This window comes from Sus scrofa, chromosome X (genome assembly GCF_054392235.1).
Source record: "Sus scrofa isolate SSC_HxYL_T2T_F1_AM1 chromosome X, Sscrofa_HxYL_maternal_Yorkshire_Landrace_v2.0, whole genome shotgun sequence".
NCBI classification, from domain to species: domain Eukaryota; kingdom Metazoa; phylum Chordata; class Mammalia; order Artiodactyla; family Suidae; genus Sus; species Sus scrofa.
Window position 1 is genome coordinate 94,170,080 of NC_139401.1, and position 15,126 is coordinate 94,185,205.

General features: G+C 45.3%; 1 protein-coding gene across 8 annotated transcripts in view; it reads left to right on the forward strand.

Moving 5' to 3' along the window:
- Positions 1-15,126, forward strand: part of LOC110257686 (nuclear RNA export factor 3-like) — a 45,359-nt gene that overhangs the window by 13,601 nt on the left and 16,632 nt on the right. For 2 of the 8 annotated variants that reach the window (XM_085008481.1, XM_085008480.1), the window contains 17 exons: positions 2,912-3,068; positions 3,289-3,442; positions 4,061-4,144; positions 4,252-4,356; positions 4,481-4,561; positions 4,668-4,737; positions 4,893-4,981; positions 5,101-5,208; positions 5,356-5,465; positions 6,363-6,399; positions 6,761-6,829; positions 6,913-6,968; positions 7,108-7,215; positions 7,345-7,403; positions 7,516-7,631; positions 7,721-7,763; positions 8,302-8,374. In XM_085008481.1, coding sequence (XP_084864607.1) covers positions 2,926-3,068; positions 3,289-3,442; positions 4,061-4,144; positions 4,252-4,356; positions 4,481-4,561; positions 4,668-4,737; positions 4,893-4,981; positions 5,101-5,208; positions 5,356-5,465; positions 6,363-6,399; positions 6,761-6,829; positions 6,913-6,968; positions 7,108-7,215; positions 7,345-7,403; positions 7,516-7,631; positions 7,721-7,763; positions 8,302-8,374 — 1,505 coding nt within the window. In that variant the 5' untranslated portion in view covers positions 2,912-2,925. Of the gene's footprint in view, positions 1-369; positions 663-2,911; positions 3,069-3,288; positions 3,443-4,060; positions 4,145-4,251; positions 4,357-4,480; positions 4,562-4,667; positions 4,738-4,892; positions 4,982-5,100; positions 5,209-5,355; positions 5,466-6,362; positions 6,400-6,760; positions 6,830-6,912; positions 6,969-7,107; positions 7,220-7,344; positions 7,404-7,515; positions 7,632-7,720; positions 7,764-8,301; positions 8,375-8,857; positions 9,170-15,126 lie in introns of those variants that run through there. The other 6 variants (XM_085008477.1, XM_085008476.1, XM_085008478.1 and 3 more) reach the window with 6 other exon arrangements.

A 15,126-nucleotide genomic window follows, 5' to 3' on the forward strand; every position in this document is an offset into this window, starting at 1 on the left:
AAGCGATGCATAGAGAGATCATCCCCATTCCATGAAGGACAATTCTAGTCTCTGTCTATCCAGCTAGCATCTGAATGACCCTAGACAGGCTTCAGCACCTCATTAAGCCCCAGCAAACTTGAAAGGTTAGTGATACTGTTATCAGACTCGCCTTATGAGGAATACATAAAAGAACAGACACAATGTAGCAATTACAGAGCCTGACCTATGGGCTGACACTCAGAATTCCCTGGGTTTGCAGAATGAAGGAACACAATGTAATGGAGCTGATGGAGAGTCTGGCATAAAGAGTTCCTGTGTCTGTAGCCACAGGCACCAAGGTCCTCTAAGTCACCTGACTCTAGTTGGCCTCCTCTGCAGGGATAGTTTAGTTGGGAAAAGAGTTTCCTGGGTGTTAGGCTGGTAGCAAACTCAGGGGGCAGTAATTACAGGAAGTTAAGTCTCCTCTGGCCCCCAGGGCTCTCCTCTCTATGCCCTTGGGGAGGGGACTTCCTGTTAGGACGCCATCTTGTTTGTGTGGTCCTGACAGAGTTGTTTGGGGCTAGCACTCTCCTTCCTCAGCAGCCCGCCTTGATATTTTTCAAACCTCCTGCTCCAGGCCCCAAGGATTCTCTTCAGGCACAGCCTGTGAAGACAGTGGGGACAGGTCACTGCCTTCATGGGTGAGTTGGTCAGTGTGAGAGTTTGTCCTCAGAGCCCCACAGGGCAGGAGGGGTCCTGGGCTCCCTCCCCCACCCCAACCCACAGGAAACCCACCCAGCCTAACCCTCCCCTTTAGAGAAGAGATGGAGAGGGCCCAGGCTGACTATTTTACACTCGCTTGAGGAAATAGGCCAAGTGGGCTCTGATTAACCCATCCTGATTCCACAAGTAAAACCTCCCCTCCTAAGGAAGTGGTCATGGCTGAGGTGAAATTTTTCCCTGCTTAAAGAAAAAGCTTGAGTCATATAATCTTCTTAGATGTAGGGTTAGGAGAGTGGGGAGGGTCACCTAGATGGGGGGGTAGGGTTCGTATAAAGTAATGTTCTTGGGATTTATACTAGAGGTGGGGGAGGGGCAGAAAACCCACCATTACCATTGAATCTTACATTAAGGACAAACTGCATTAGTCCATAGACGCTTCCTGAGGCTTGCTTTCTTCCCTAGCATATGATCTCTTCTGGAATGTTTGAAGAGTACTTGTCACGTGCATTGTTCTATGTCAATTGAGTAAATTTGTTAATTTATTTTAGTCACATTTTAAAATCCTCTCCCTCTAGCTGAGTTTTTGTCTGCCATTTTATGTGTCAACTAGTGAGCTGTGCTAAAATTTCACGCTGTGACTGTGGGTGTGTCTATTTTCTCTTCGTCTGTCAGCCTTTCCTTTGTATATTTTGGGCCTCTTTTAAACATGCATGCCTGAAATTTAGAATTGTGCACGACTATCGTCTATTGTATTGAACCTGCTATCATAAGGGAATCTCATTCTTTCTCTAGTAATGTTGTTTTTCTTGAAAGTGTACCTTTTGTTTTAGTAATATGGCTATACCAGCTTTCTGTAGGTTAATGTGGAAAAGGTATACATTTTGCAATTTGATTGTTTTCCAGTTTTCTAGATGATTAAATTCTGTATGCGGCTCTTTGAAGGAGCATTTGATGGGCAGTTTCTCATTCGGTCTGTTCCTATCTGTTTTTCTATTAGGAATATTTAGTCTGAAACTTTTAATGTAAAAACAGATAGAATTTCCTTTATAGGCACATTCATTTCTGCCTCTTGTTAGGTTCCCTTTCCTCTCCTTTCCTTTAAAATGATTCATATTGTGCAACTATTAAATTGTTACTTCATGCATCTCTCTACTTTAACATTCCTTTGCCATTCCTGTGGTGTTGACCATTCAGCTTACAATGTCCATTTTTGCTATTTGACGGTCTAATGTTAATTAGCCCTTTAAAACTCCTCAGACAATGGATGTATTTTGGAAGAGTTTGATTCCAAATACCCCCTCCAAATTTATTGTCATGCATTTTCATTCAATATCTATTTAAATCCCCAGAACAATTACAATCCTTGTGTTATACAGTCAATATTTATTTAAAATTGCCTACGTATTCACAAATGTCATTAGTATTTCTGCACTCGACCTGGAACAATACTTCTGCCCAAAGAAGAAACTGTCATATTTCTCTTAATTGGAGTCTTCTAGACACAAATTCTCCTAGTTTTTGCTAGATGATGATGAAATGAATGCCTTTTTTTTAGGTATGTCTTTCCTTAAAGCATAGTTTTTCTCCTATTAATGTTGTTATACTGACTTGATAGTTTGTCGCTTTTGGAAGCTTCTCAACCAAGATCTTTTCAAATAGCATTTCTTCACGCTTCCCTGTGCTTTCTTGGACTCACATTAACCACGTGCTGGTATGTTCATTGCACCTCCTTTAATTCTCTTCCCCTTGCTCTTGATATTCTCCATTATATGTCTCTCCAGGCACCATTCTGGACCTTTTAATCAGACTTATCTTTAATTTCTCTAGTACTTTCATCAGACAGAGAAAGCAACTTTGACTGTTGAACAATGAGAGTAGGGTAGATTTGAGGGTAGATTTTATTGTCTCCCTAGAGCAGAGCAGAGATGTGAGAGTTAGAGATGAAAAGCCATTTATCCCAGGTCACTTAGCCTGAACAGGGCAGAGCAGGGAATAAAACCCTAGATCCAAACCCATTCCTCTGTGCTTATTTCCCTCTTGGCTGTGATGCTCCACACCTCTCATCTCCCTTGAAGCGAAACCACAGTGAAGTCTCCCAGACTTTTAAGCAATGTGATAACATTTCTATTTAGGTTATAAAAATCAGTGATAGTTCCTCATTAACCACGATGTTTACCCAGGGCTTTCTCTGATACTGGGACCATTGATGTGTTATTCTCAATTTCAGAGCACACTGACCAAATGAACCCTATACAAAGAAGAGCAAGATGCTGGGGTATCTACCAAAGGAGATACAACTATTGGTCTGAACAGGTCACTTCTCAGGAGCAGAAAGATAGAAACTCAGTAGGAAGTGATGCTCACGTGGACACTCGAGTAAGATAGTAAGTGACCAGTCGGCATGGCAGACATGTAACAACCAGCGGAAAACAAAACTTTGTAGCTCATTACGTCTCATTCTTCTCTCCATTGTGGCAGAGTGAGGAATGATAGCATCAGCTTAGTGGTTGAGCACAACTTCATTGTAGATCTGGTATCACTGAGGAAAATGTGTAGACTTTCTGAGCATATATGGACTACTTTCTTCTCTCTACTTCCCCACAGCACTCCCTATGGCATTCCACCCTATCATCGGAGAGGCAATTTTCAGATGCAAGACCTAACCCATGTTAACATGGACACAGACAAAAAGCCTCCAGAGGGAAAAGTGGAGAGAATCAGGCAGGATGAGACTTTGGGGAGCTGGTTCAAGATCACAGTGAGTCTCTTGGCCTTAGGATCTTATTTGTAGAAGAAGATGACAGAGGGACCTCTGTTGGACTCATGTAGAGATGCTACAAAGTTTTCTGGGTAGAGGAGTTGTTGATCTGTCTTGTTATTCCTAGGAGGTAACACCATAGACCATGTAAGAGCAGGTTGAGAGAAGCAGTTTAAAGGGAACAGATAGACTGCGGGTCGCATGGGAGAGGTTGTCTGAAAGCAAAGGAGGGAACTCCTGCCAAGGAGAGGGAGCGGCTTCACACCAGAAGGCTCAGTTAGGCTCAAGCTGAGAGAGGGAGGAGGAGGATGAGTCAGGGGTCCTTGTCAGAGGGGCAGGCCAGGTCTGCCTCAGGTAAGATCTCGGAGACCTTTATAAAAGGAAGTACATGGTAAACATCTTAAGTTGTTTGTTTCGAGAAAAGTCTGTGAATGGAGAGAGAGGTGATTTAGGGAATCCATGCCTGGTACAAAAGTTAGCAATGACAGACAGTGTCCTGTATTAAACAATTATCTGAAGCCTGACAAAAGGTTGTAAAGGAGGATATGGCTGGGTCTTATCTGAACCTTGGATTTCATTATGTCAATTTTCTGTCCCATTTTTTCCTTTGGCTTCTAGATTCCATTTGGCATAAAGTATGAGGAGAAGTGGCTGCTGAGTTTGATTCAGAAGCACTGCGGTGTCCCATTCACCCCAGTCGAAGTAAGAGAGGACATTGAGGCAGATGAGAGGGAACGGGGTGGAGGGAATGCCCAGATGAGAAATGGCTCTCGTCTCATATTCTGTGTCTCTCGCCCCTCTCCCTCCAGTTTCACTATGAGAAAATGCAGGCCCAGTTCTTTGTGGAGAATGCCAACATTGCCTTCGCGCTGAGGAATGTCAGTGGCAAGATTTACAATGAGGCTAAGGAAAGGGTGTGTGTCAAGGGCATGGACAGGTCCAGCTGGGGGCAAGAGGGCAGGCCAGGGGCATGGTCTTGCTTGATCCCAAGGCTCAGATTTCCTGCTGCTCACCTGGCCCCTCTTGGGATCTGTCCAGATATCGGTCTTTGTGGACCCCTGTGATGCACCCCGCTCTGTGCAGAAGGAGCTGAGGTCAGCAAAGGTGGAGCAGATGAAGGTAAGGCAGAGCCAACACAAGCTGTGCACTCAGAGCCAGACCCATCTCTTGCCCCCCTTCACCACCTCAGCCTCAGAGACACTGAACTCCATCTCTAACTGTGCAGCTGACCTTGAACAGACAAAATGAGGGCTCCCAGCAATTTCTTCACATCCAGAGACTCCGTTTTGACCCTGGTATGGCTGCAGCAGTAATTCTAGGGCAGGGGAGGGCAGAAGGTTCTGCCTGGCAAGGACACTCAGGGATGGTAACTTGGGGAGGGGTTGGTGCTGGAGCTCTACTGGCCAGGACCTTCTCAGCCTTCTGTTTCCCTCCTCTCATCTTCCTGGAGGCTTGATGACCTCTGGCATGGGAACAGTACAGAATCCTGGAAATGCCATGACCACCTGTCTGCAGCTCTATGGAGAGAATGTGCCCAAGGTGAGGAGTTAGGCTCAGTGTGGGGACTGCGGTGAGGGTGGGGAAGATTAGGCAGAAGCGGCAGATGGATGTTGGATATCCCCTGTTGGGGTCCTCACTCAACTCTTTCTTCATCACAGCTTTTGTCCTTGGACCTGAGCAACAAGAAACCCTACCAGCTGGTTGGCCTGCCCAACACTATGGAGCATGCTTCCCACATCAAGAACTTGAACCTCCCCAACACTGAGGTGAGGGGTGGTACCCAGAGCCTTCTCTGAAGGGAAGGTGGAGGGCTCATGAGGTGGGGACAAAGAAGGTAAGTGCATTTGTTGAAGGAGGGATTGGGGGTACAAGGCCTTCCTTGTGGTCCACGTGGTTCTTCCCTATAATTACAGGTGAAGTCTGCAGGGCAGATGGACAAGGTCCAGCGGCTGGAGCCCGATGAGATGTGTGCAGACAGAAACCCCGTGTGCAATACCTCCCCTGATGAGGCAACCAGCCTAAGGTCAGAGGTCCCCTCTGTTGGCCCCTGGGAGTCTGAGTTACTTGTGACAGTGGCTGTTCGCAAGAGGCACCTGACCTGGTTCTCTGGGAGGACCACAGGCCCCATGCGCTCCTCTGACAGAGGTGACAAAGGTTCAGTCAGATCCCAGTGAGGCCCCACGTCAGCATGTACATATTTTCCATTCCTACCTCAGGTGCCTGGGCCATTCCAGGGCAGGTGAAGGAGGGGGCTGCAGCAGGAGAGATTTCTTTCCTCTTTCTTCTGTCTTCTTCCCTCACCCACCCCCACCACCATGGGAGAGCTTCTTCCCCTTCTCTTTGCTTAGCTTTCTGTCCCAGGCTTGTCTCTATGCCCCTGCGTCTCTCTCATCTCTTCCCCTCCCTTCCCTCCCTTTCTGTCTTCATCCCCTCCATTTCCCTCCCTGCCTCCTGAGCCCTGGCTCACTCAGCTCCCTGCCCAAGCATCCTGGGCCATCCCTGGGGGTGTCCTGGTCCTGGCGGAACCCTGGACCCCCAGTGAGGTGGCTGAGCCCCGGGCTCCCACCCCCTTCCCTCTTCGCTCCACAGCCTTCAGTGGGGACCTGGAGGGAGGAAGGGGGGAAGGAAGGCCTGGAGCATGGGATTGACATGCTGCTTCTCGTGGCCCTGGAGAAGGGAGTCAGGGCAGTCTCGGGGGGATCCCCCAGGAGGAAGGAGAAGGAGGATGGAGGAAGGGAGGAAGGCAGGGAACTCTCCCTCCGGAGAGTCCATGGGGAGAGGTGCCCAAGGCCCTGGAAGCTGGGACCCCGGAGTGTGGGTGGGGCACACTGGGCTGTGTCTAATGTCAGTGTCATGGTCACACCAGGAAGGTGACCTGTGCAGTTTCACAGGCTTTTCTATTTTGTCTTGATGTTGGCAGCTCCATCTTGGAATTGTTCCCCAAGTTGCTGTGCTTGGTAATGTATTCCTTGACCACTGACTCCTCTGACTGACACTGGCAGTGCCCCCAAGCTGCTCTGACCCCCTTTAGGTCTTGCCCAAGTTACCTTTTTGGACCTGGCCCTTAATGGTCATGGTGGGAGGGGGATGGGACCATCTTGGAGGGAACCAGACTACAGTTCTGGATCGTCCTTGAGCACAGGCTCCACAGGCTTTGGGGGCCCACGGTGCTGATCCCAAGTGCAGTCCTGCCCATGGAATTTCCAGGGCCCTTTGGCGCCTGACCTCTGACGCCCTCCTTCTCCCGGGCCCACCTGTTCCCTGATCATCCAGCCCCACCTCCTGGTCTGCACTGCTGACTTCCTCTTCCCTCCCCAGGATGGCCAGGAGACACCCCCAGCAACTCACCGTGGTGCTGAAGCCCGCCAGTGCCTACCGACGTGCAAGGTGAGGGTGGAGGATCTCTCAGGGTTTTAGGCGGTGCATGAGGAGGGTGTTGGCCCTGGTCCTGAGGACTGTTTTCATCCCAGGGAAGCTTCTTTGGATCCAATGAGCTGAAGAGTCTAGTCCTGCAATTCCTGCAGCAGTGAGTTTCCGTGGGAATCTGAGGAAGGGGAGGGCCAGCACATGCGAGCTGCCCACGTGCAGGACTGCCCCCGGGAGGTTTCAGGTTTCCTCTGAGGTCCAGACCACATGGACACACCATCGTCCTTTCTCGTGCCCAGTTATTACTTGATCCATGACTATGGCAACCGACAGCGTCTCCTGGGTGCTTATCACGACGAGGCCTGCTTCTCTCTGACCATTCCCTTCCACCCCGAGGACCCAGACCCGTGAGTATCCCAGCTCACACTCTGCTCCCGGGCTGGCAGGCCATGGGGCTCCCCAGCAGATACATGTCTGCTCCTGCAAACCCCCACCTCGCTGGACCCCCTCACATCCTGTTCCTTTTTTTCTCCTAGAAGCAGCTTGTGTGAGTACCTCGAGGAAAACAGGAACATGAAGAAGCTCAAGGACCCTGGTGAGTGGGTGACGGGAAAACTGGGCTGGAAAGGGGACCATTAAGGGGTCAGTCCTTTGACCCAGGGCATGTGGGGCAGCCATGACCTTCGCTTGCTTCCCCTCCCCCACAGACCTGCAGGTCCAGCTGCTGAAGCACACAAAAGGTGACATTGTGGGGGCCCTCTCTGTATTGCCACAAACTCGGCATGACTTCAGCTCCTTTGTGGTGGACACATGGTTCCAGACGGTGAGCTCTTGCTTCCTCTCTCGGGCAGGACTGGGAAGCCACCGTGGGTGTTTAGGTGGTGTCTGAGCACCTGGGCTCTTCCCTTTCAGGAAATGATGCTCTGCTTCTCCGTCAACGGGGTGTTCAAGGAAGGTGGGTGTGTGTAGTCCCCTCCCCAGAGGCCCCAGAGAGCCCTCCCCTGGTGGGGCTCCCTCTCAGAACTCCCTCAGCTCCCCGACCCTTGCCTCCCTTCCTGCCCCCTCTGGGTTCTCCAGCCCTCACTCTTCCCACAGACAACCCAGGTGTGACCTATGGTCATGCCCTCTGCTCCATATACCCTGGGTGTTGGGGACCCAGGTCATGGGGTTTGATGGCTCTCATCCCAGATCCTTGCTCTGGGAACTTGGACCATTGCTTAAACCCCAGTTTCCTCCTCTGCAAAGTGGGGTGGTAAAGTCCGCCTCTTGGTCAGCTGTGGAACATGCATCCCGTGGACTTGTGGAGTGGTGGCCGTGGGGCCCTGTCACTGGAGCAGACTGCTCCTACAGTTGCCCTCCCCTTCCCAACACCCTGCCCGCTCATGAACAGGTGTCCCCTCGGCCTGCATGTCAAGTCAGACCCTGACTGGGAACCCCGTGGGTGCATGTAAAGCACGTGGGGCTCTAAGGGGTCCTGTTGTTGGTCGTTGCAGTGGGAGGCTGGTCTCAGGGCTGTGTTCGTGCCTTCACCCGAACCTTCATCACTATCCCTGCCACCTCTTCCAGGTGAGTGCTGTGTTGTGGCTGGGAACACCCATCCCAGCCTGGGCTCCGGGTAGGGCTGCGGAGTCACAGACCTTAGGTTTTCTCCATATTGTGGAAACCCCAGCCCGTAGCTCTGAGGAGCAGTCTAGCCTAGTGGTGAAGAAGAGCCTGGGCTCTGGAATCGGAACATGGGTTCTCTCCTTGACCCAACACTCACTTGCTGTGTGACCTTGGTCAAGTCACATGCCCTCTCTGTAGCTCAGTGACTTCCTCTGAAAATGGGGATCAGACTGTCCACTCCCTGGGCTATTGTAAAGGGTAAATGCAGAATCATTCCTGGGTAAATGCAGAATCTACCATCTAGTGAGGCTGGTAGACAGTCTCCAAAGTGGGCTCTGTGGGAGGGGCAGAGGCAGCCATCAAGGAGCCTGGAGGACAGATGCAGGAGGGGTATGGATGAAATCTGGTTCCTGGCGGGCAGTGGGAGCAGGATCATTATTTCAGGTGCAGGCTGGTCCATCCTTCCACTCCCCTGAGGGCCCACTTTTCCTTCAGTCTTTGCATCGTGAACGATGAGCTATTTGTGAGGGAAGCCAGCCCCAGCGAAACTCAGAGTGCGGCCTTCTTCATCCCAGTGCCTACAGCTTCTGCCAGCTCTGTATGCACCCTCTCTCAGGAGCAGCAGGAAATGGTACAGGCTTTCTCTAACCAGTCTCAGATGAAATTTGAGTAGTCTCAGAAGTGAGTGCTGAGTTTGGGTGGGGATAGGAAGCATCCAAGAGAAGGAAAGGAGTGAATAAATCAATCTTGCTGGCACAATTTGTTTTGCTTGTTGGTTTTACACATTGTAACCTTGATCATTTCATTCTATGTTTATATTAATTTACCTATTTTTTTGAAAAGGAGTGCATTGATTTTCTGAATTCCATGGATGTCATTCTTTTATTGACAGCATTTGGTTTTCAGTTTTCCTGTGACACACTGAGCCTACTCTGGTGTATGTGTCACAGTAAACATGGAGGATATTTCTGCCCCACTGTTTAGTAATTGGCACTGTGTGGTCAGAGTGCCTCCACTTTGGTCCTGATGGATATCACCTGTCCTTCCTCCATCCCAGGTGCCTTAATGACACCCACTGAGACTACATGGGAGTTGCACAGGTTCTTGCTCTGCTCAGGTGGTCAGGGAATGAGATTCAGGGCTCCTGGTTCTGTTCATTTTCTAATTCTCTCCCTTAACTTCATCCAGGCTAAGCACAAGATCCCATAGGGAGCCCTCACACAAACTGATCCATGACCCTAAGAACAATCCTGACAAGAAACGCTTTAGTTTCATCACCTTTATCCTCATCCTCTTTCTTATATTATTCATCCAGTCTGAATATATCCCTGTGATTGAGCCTTAGGTCTGCTTTGAGCTCAGAAGTCATCACTTAACTGATACTCATCCTCCCAAAAGTCTAGTTGTTTTGTGTATTTGTCCCATCTAAGATCTCTGATTCTCTCGACAATAAAATAATGATGTTTTACATTATGTCACTTCTCTGCAAAATCACTTTGAGGCAATTAATATTATCCCTGGTTTGCAGAGATAAAAGGAAAGTCAGAGAGAACTAATGGGATAGAGCCTCAAATCTTGCCCCTCCTACCAACTAAAATCCAGGCTGTGTGTGCTTTCCAGGTCCATGTGGATTCTGAGGTGAGGGAATGTCTGTGACCCTGGTAAACCTGGGGGTGATGTTCTGTGCCTATGGTATATGAGTCATATATTTTTACGCCAAGAAGTATTAGTTTTGGTATAGCTACTATGAAAAACAGTATGGGTTCCTTAAAAAACTAAAAATAGACCTACCATATGATCCAGCAATCCCAGTACTGGGCACATATTCAAAGAAAACTAATTTGAAAAGATATATGAACCCCAGTATTCATTGTAGCAGTATTTACAGTATCCAAGACATGTAAACAACCTAAATGCCCATCGACAGAATGGTAAAGAAGATATGGTACATATATGCAATGGAAGACTACTCAGCCATGAAAAAGAATGAAATAACGCCATTTGCAGCAATATGAATGAGCATAGAGATTATCATACTAAGCAAAGTAAGTCAAGAAGAGAAATACATATACCATATGATATCACTGTATGTGGAATCTAAAAAAATGATATAAGTGAACTTACAAAACAGAAATAGACACAGTCATAGAAAACAAACTTATGCTTACTGAAGGGGAAAAGGAATGAAGGAGGGCTGGATTATGAGTTTGGTATTAATATACACACACTACTATATATAAAATAGATAAATAACAAGGTCTTACTGTATAGCACAGGGAAGCATATTCAATATTCTGTAATAAACCATAATGGAAAAGAATGTGAAAAGAATATATATGTATGTATATATATATAATATATATATATATATATAACTGAATCACTTTGCTGTATAATAGAAACCAGCACAAGATTGTAAATCAACTATACTTGAATACAAAATAAAATTAAAAAAAAGAGTGACTAGTCCTAAGTAAGTTAGAAAACCAGTAGGGTAAATTCTATTAGATTTCAACACCAAAGAATTATCCTCTGTGGCTTAATACTCTGGCCCCAAGGTAACAGGCCTGCCCTCTTTGGACTCTGCCTTCTTTAGCCATGACTTTGTCCTCAGGCATTCTTCCTTTTTCTTGAAGTGACACAAGTTAGCAGCCAAGTAGCTCAATCATCCTGTTTCCTACTTATAGAATCCCAGATGTCTGACATCCTTCTTTCATTTTTTCCTTCCTTTCTTGCCTTAAAAGGCAAGCTGGAAGGTTTTTGGTAGTATTACACTTTTATCAGAAACCTTATGGGTCTTTCATTTATGTCTAGGGGATCTATACCATTGAACAAGAGGATTTTCCACAAATATTTCCTAGATAATCTCATTTCTATTTCTCAGTTCTGCTGAGAGGGTTGATTGGATCCATTTAGTCACACATCTATTGTTTGCCACAAAAGAGGTCCAGCCACACTCAGCTTTTTCTGCAGAACCTGATTAAAATCTTTTGCAACCTAAATAGGCTGAGAGTTTTCCAAATCATCAAGTGCTGATTGATTCTTGTTTAACAGTTCCTTCCTCAATTTAACTCTTTCCTCTCACCTTTTACTATAAATAGCAAGGAGAAACACTTTGCTTGGGAATCTCCTCACCTAAATAGGTGAGTTAAGAGTGTACATGTTCTGCTTTCCACCTAATAAAACATAATTCAGCTGTTTTCTCCTACTTTATAACAAAGCCCTTTCCTACATTTTCCAATCATATGTTCCTTATTTCTGATACCTTACCAGAAGCACCTTTATTCTCCATATTTCTACCAACAGTGTCTTCAAGGTCATCTAGGCCTTTCCTGCCATGTGCCTCAAAATTCTTCCATTCCTTACCCATTATCTGATTCCAAAGCTACTTCCACATCCTCAATTACTTGTTGCCACAGCACCCCATCCCATACACCAAAATTGTATTAGTTTCCTAGGGCCACCATGACAAAGTACCATAAACTGAAGGTCATAAAATAATATAAATTAATTATCTTATAGGTCTAGAGGCCAAGAATCCCAAATCAAACTCCAGCAGGGTCATGCTCCCTCTTGCCTATTCCAGCTTCTGGTAGCTCTAGGGTTTCTGTGGCTTGTGGCAGCATAACTCAAATCTCTGCCTCCATCTTCACATGGCTTTCTTCCCTCTGTCCCTGACTTCTCCTTTTTTGTTTCTTATAAGGAAACTCATTATTAGATTCAGGGTCCAGGCTGATATTATCTCCAGATCCCTATCTTAATTACATCTGCATATACTCTTCAGATCCGCGGCTCCTGGGCAGCCACCATATTACTGATATCTGCAGCTGAGAGCCAGGAAACCTCTTGGGTAGGAATACTCCAGGGGTCAAGAAGAGCTTATCAAAGGGCCTAACAACCACAGAAGGCCCAAATGCAATACTTCTCTGCTTACTTCATGCCTATTCTTCATCTTTGGCAATGTCAATTAGGGCTCACTATCTATGGGTAATCAACACAGGTCAACATCCTCTGTGCAAGGTAACTAACAGGTTCCCAGGAGGATGGTAACAGACACCACCCCAAATGTGGCTGTTCACATTGGAGACCTGCTGAGGACACCCTCTTCTAGAATCAAGAAACAATGGCCTGCGGAAAACAACTGCCTGCATAGATTAACCACCTACGAAGGTTAACGGCCTTCTGTCTTGGGAATTGACCCCTTCACCCCTCCACCCCTTCCCAACCTTCCTCTCCTTCTTCATTGCTCCTATCACAAGTTTCTGCCACAGATTCCTGCCACAGATCCTTTACAAGCCTAGCATTTCCTCGCAGACACTGCTGGTGCCATCTTGAGCTCAGCCCATCCTCTTCAGATGCCTTAATAAATTTCTATTGCTTTATGAAGTTGGCCTTGCACGTTCCTCCCTTGTCAAACCTAACCGTAACTGTCCTTGCAACAGCTGAAACTAAAGCACCTGTCATCATTGAATAGTATTTTCTATCTTTATTATATCCACAGAGACATTCCCAGAAACAGACTGTTAGACACAAACAGGCAAGTACTGAAATCTTGGTGAAAGAACCTCATATACCAGTTATTTAGGGTCATAGTTGTCACATATTAATCATGCCAGACTGCCCTAATGTCTTCAGCTCTCCATTGTAATCCCTCCCTCTCTCCATGCTATTCTAAAAAGCAGTCACCAACTCAATCAATATAAGGCAGGATTGAAGTCATAGGAAATGAGACATGGTAGGACAGGCAAAGGCACCTCTTGGGGCCCAGCCTGTTGTCTGCCCTTGCCAGCGCTGATGCTTTTTGTGTTAGAAAAGACATGATCACATGTTTACATTCTAATCACCCAAATGAAGCTTTAGGTGCATGAAAATCACAACCTCATTTCTTATTTCATGTGCTTTTGTGACCCAATTTTTTATCTTTTATGTTATCCATTCCTTTTATATCAACAAATGGATTTTGCTTTAAGAGATACTAACTGCCCTTCTAGATCATCTTTGGAGTGTTCTCTTGGCCAATGTTATCCTTTGTATAGAAACTGAAATTTCTAGGCTGGAAATTGGATTACAATTTTAGAGAGTGTTATTCTCAAAGTGTTTTTAACAAGTTTGTTTTGAAAATGCAAAGTGAGAAATACTAGGTGAAAGGAACTATACTCAATGGGATCAAATCACATAAAACTATGCAATAAGCAAATACTCACAGACCTCAAATATCTGCCAGAAAACTCAATTCACAGCACATGTTGTGAGCTACATCATTCACATCTCATGTTAGAAGTTTCTGTCCTAGTCAGATAATTTTCTTCCTACCAGTTGGTATCTATTTTGTGGCGTCCTCTGGTCCACTAGCACAATGTATCTCTCCACTTATTTAGATCATTTTTATTTCCTTTATGGTTATTTTGTAATTTTCAACATGCAAGCTCTATACATGTTTTGTTAAATTTACATCTAAGTATTTCAGGTTTTAAAAATTGTGGTGAAATGTACATAATATAAAATTTTACTCATTTTTAAACATCCTGTTCAGTGGCATTAAGTACATTCACATTGTTGTACAACCATCACTTCCTTCCAGCTCCAGGACTTTTTTGTCTTTCCACACTGGAACTCCATACATTAAATTAAATAAATTAAAGGGAGATTAAATAATAAATCTCCCTTCTCCCCCCTCCCAGATTCTGGAAACCACCATTCCACTTTCTGTCTCTATGAATCTGACCATTCTAGGTATCTCATATGAATTAAATCATTCAATGTTTGTCCTTTTGTGACTGTCTTATTTCACTTAGAATGATTTCTTCAAGGTTTGCCCATATTGTAGCATGTTATCACAATATCTTCTTATTTTAAAGATGAGTAATATTCCATTGTATGTATATACCACATTTTATTTAAAAATTAATCTAGCAAATGGACATTTTGTTTATTTTCACTTTTTGGCTACTGTGACTAATAATGCTGTGAACATGGGTGTACAAATATCTGATGGAGTCCTTGCTATCAATTAACCAGAAGTGGAATTGATATATCATATGGTAACTCTACATTTAATTTTTTGAGGAGCTGTCATACTATTTTCCACAGACACATCATTTTACAATCCCATTAGCCATCTGCTAGGGTTCAAATTTCTCCACATCCTCACCAACCCTTATTATTTTGGGGGTTTTGTGATCATTTGTTTTGTTTTATTTTTTTACAGTATTCATTCTAAGGGATGTACAGTGGTATTGTAGATTTTATATGCATGTCCCAAATTATTAATAATGCTGAGGATCTTCTCTCTTCATATGATTATTACTGCTTGTATATATTCTTTGGAGAAATGTCTTTAAAACATTTTATTGGAGTATAGTTGACTTACAATGTTGTATTAGCTTCAGCTGCACAGCAAAGTGAAGTTATACACACATATATAATATTATATAACAGAATATAACAGAATATTGAGTAGATTTCCCTGTACTATACAACAGGTCCTTGCCAGTTATCTATTCTATACACAGTGCTTTGTATATGTCAATCTCATCCCCCCAATTAATCCTTCCCCCCACAGTTTCCCTTTTGGTAACCATAAGTTTATTTTGAAATCTGTGAGTTTGTTTCTGTTTTATAAATAAGTTGTTTTGTATCATTTTTTACTACATTCCACATATAGGTGATATCATATGATACTTATCTTTCTCTAACTTAACTTCACTTAGTGG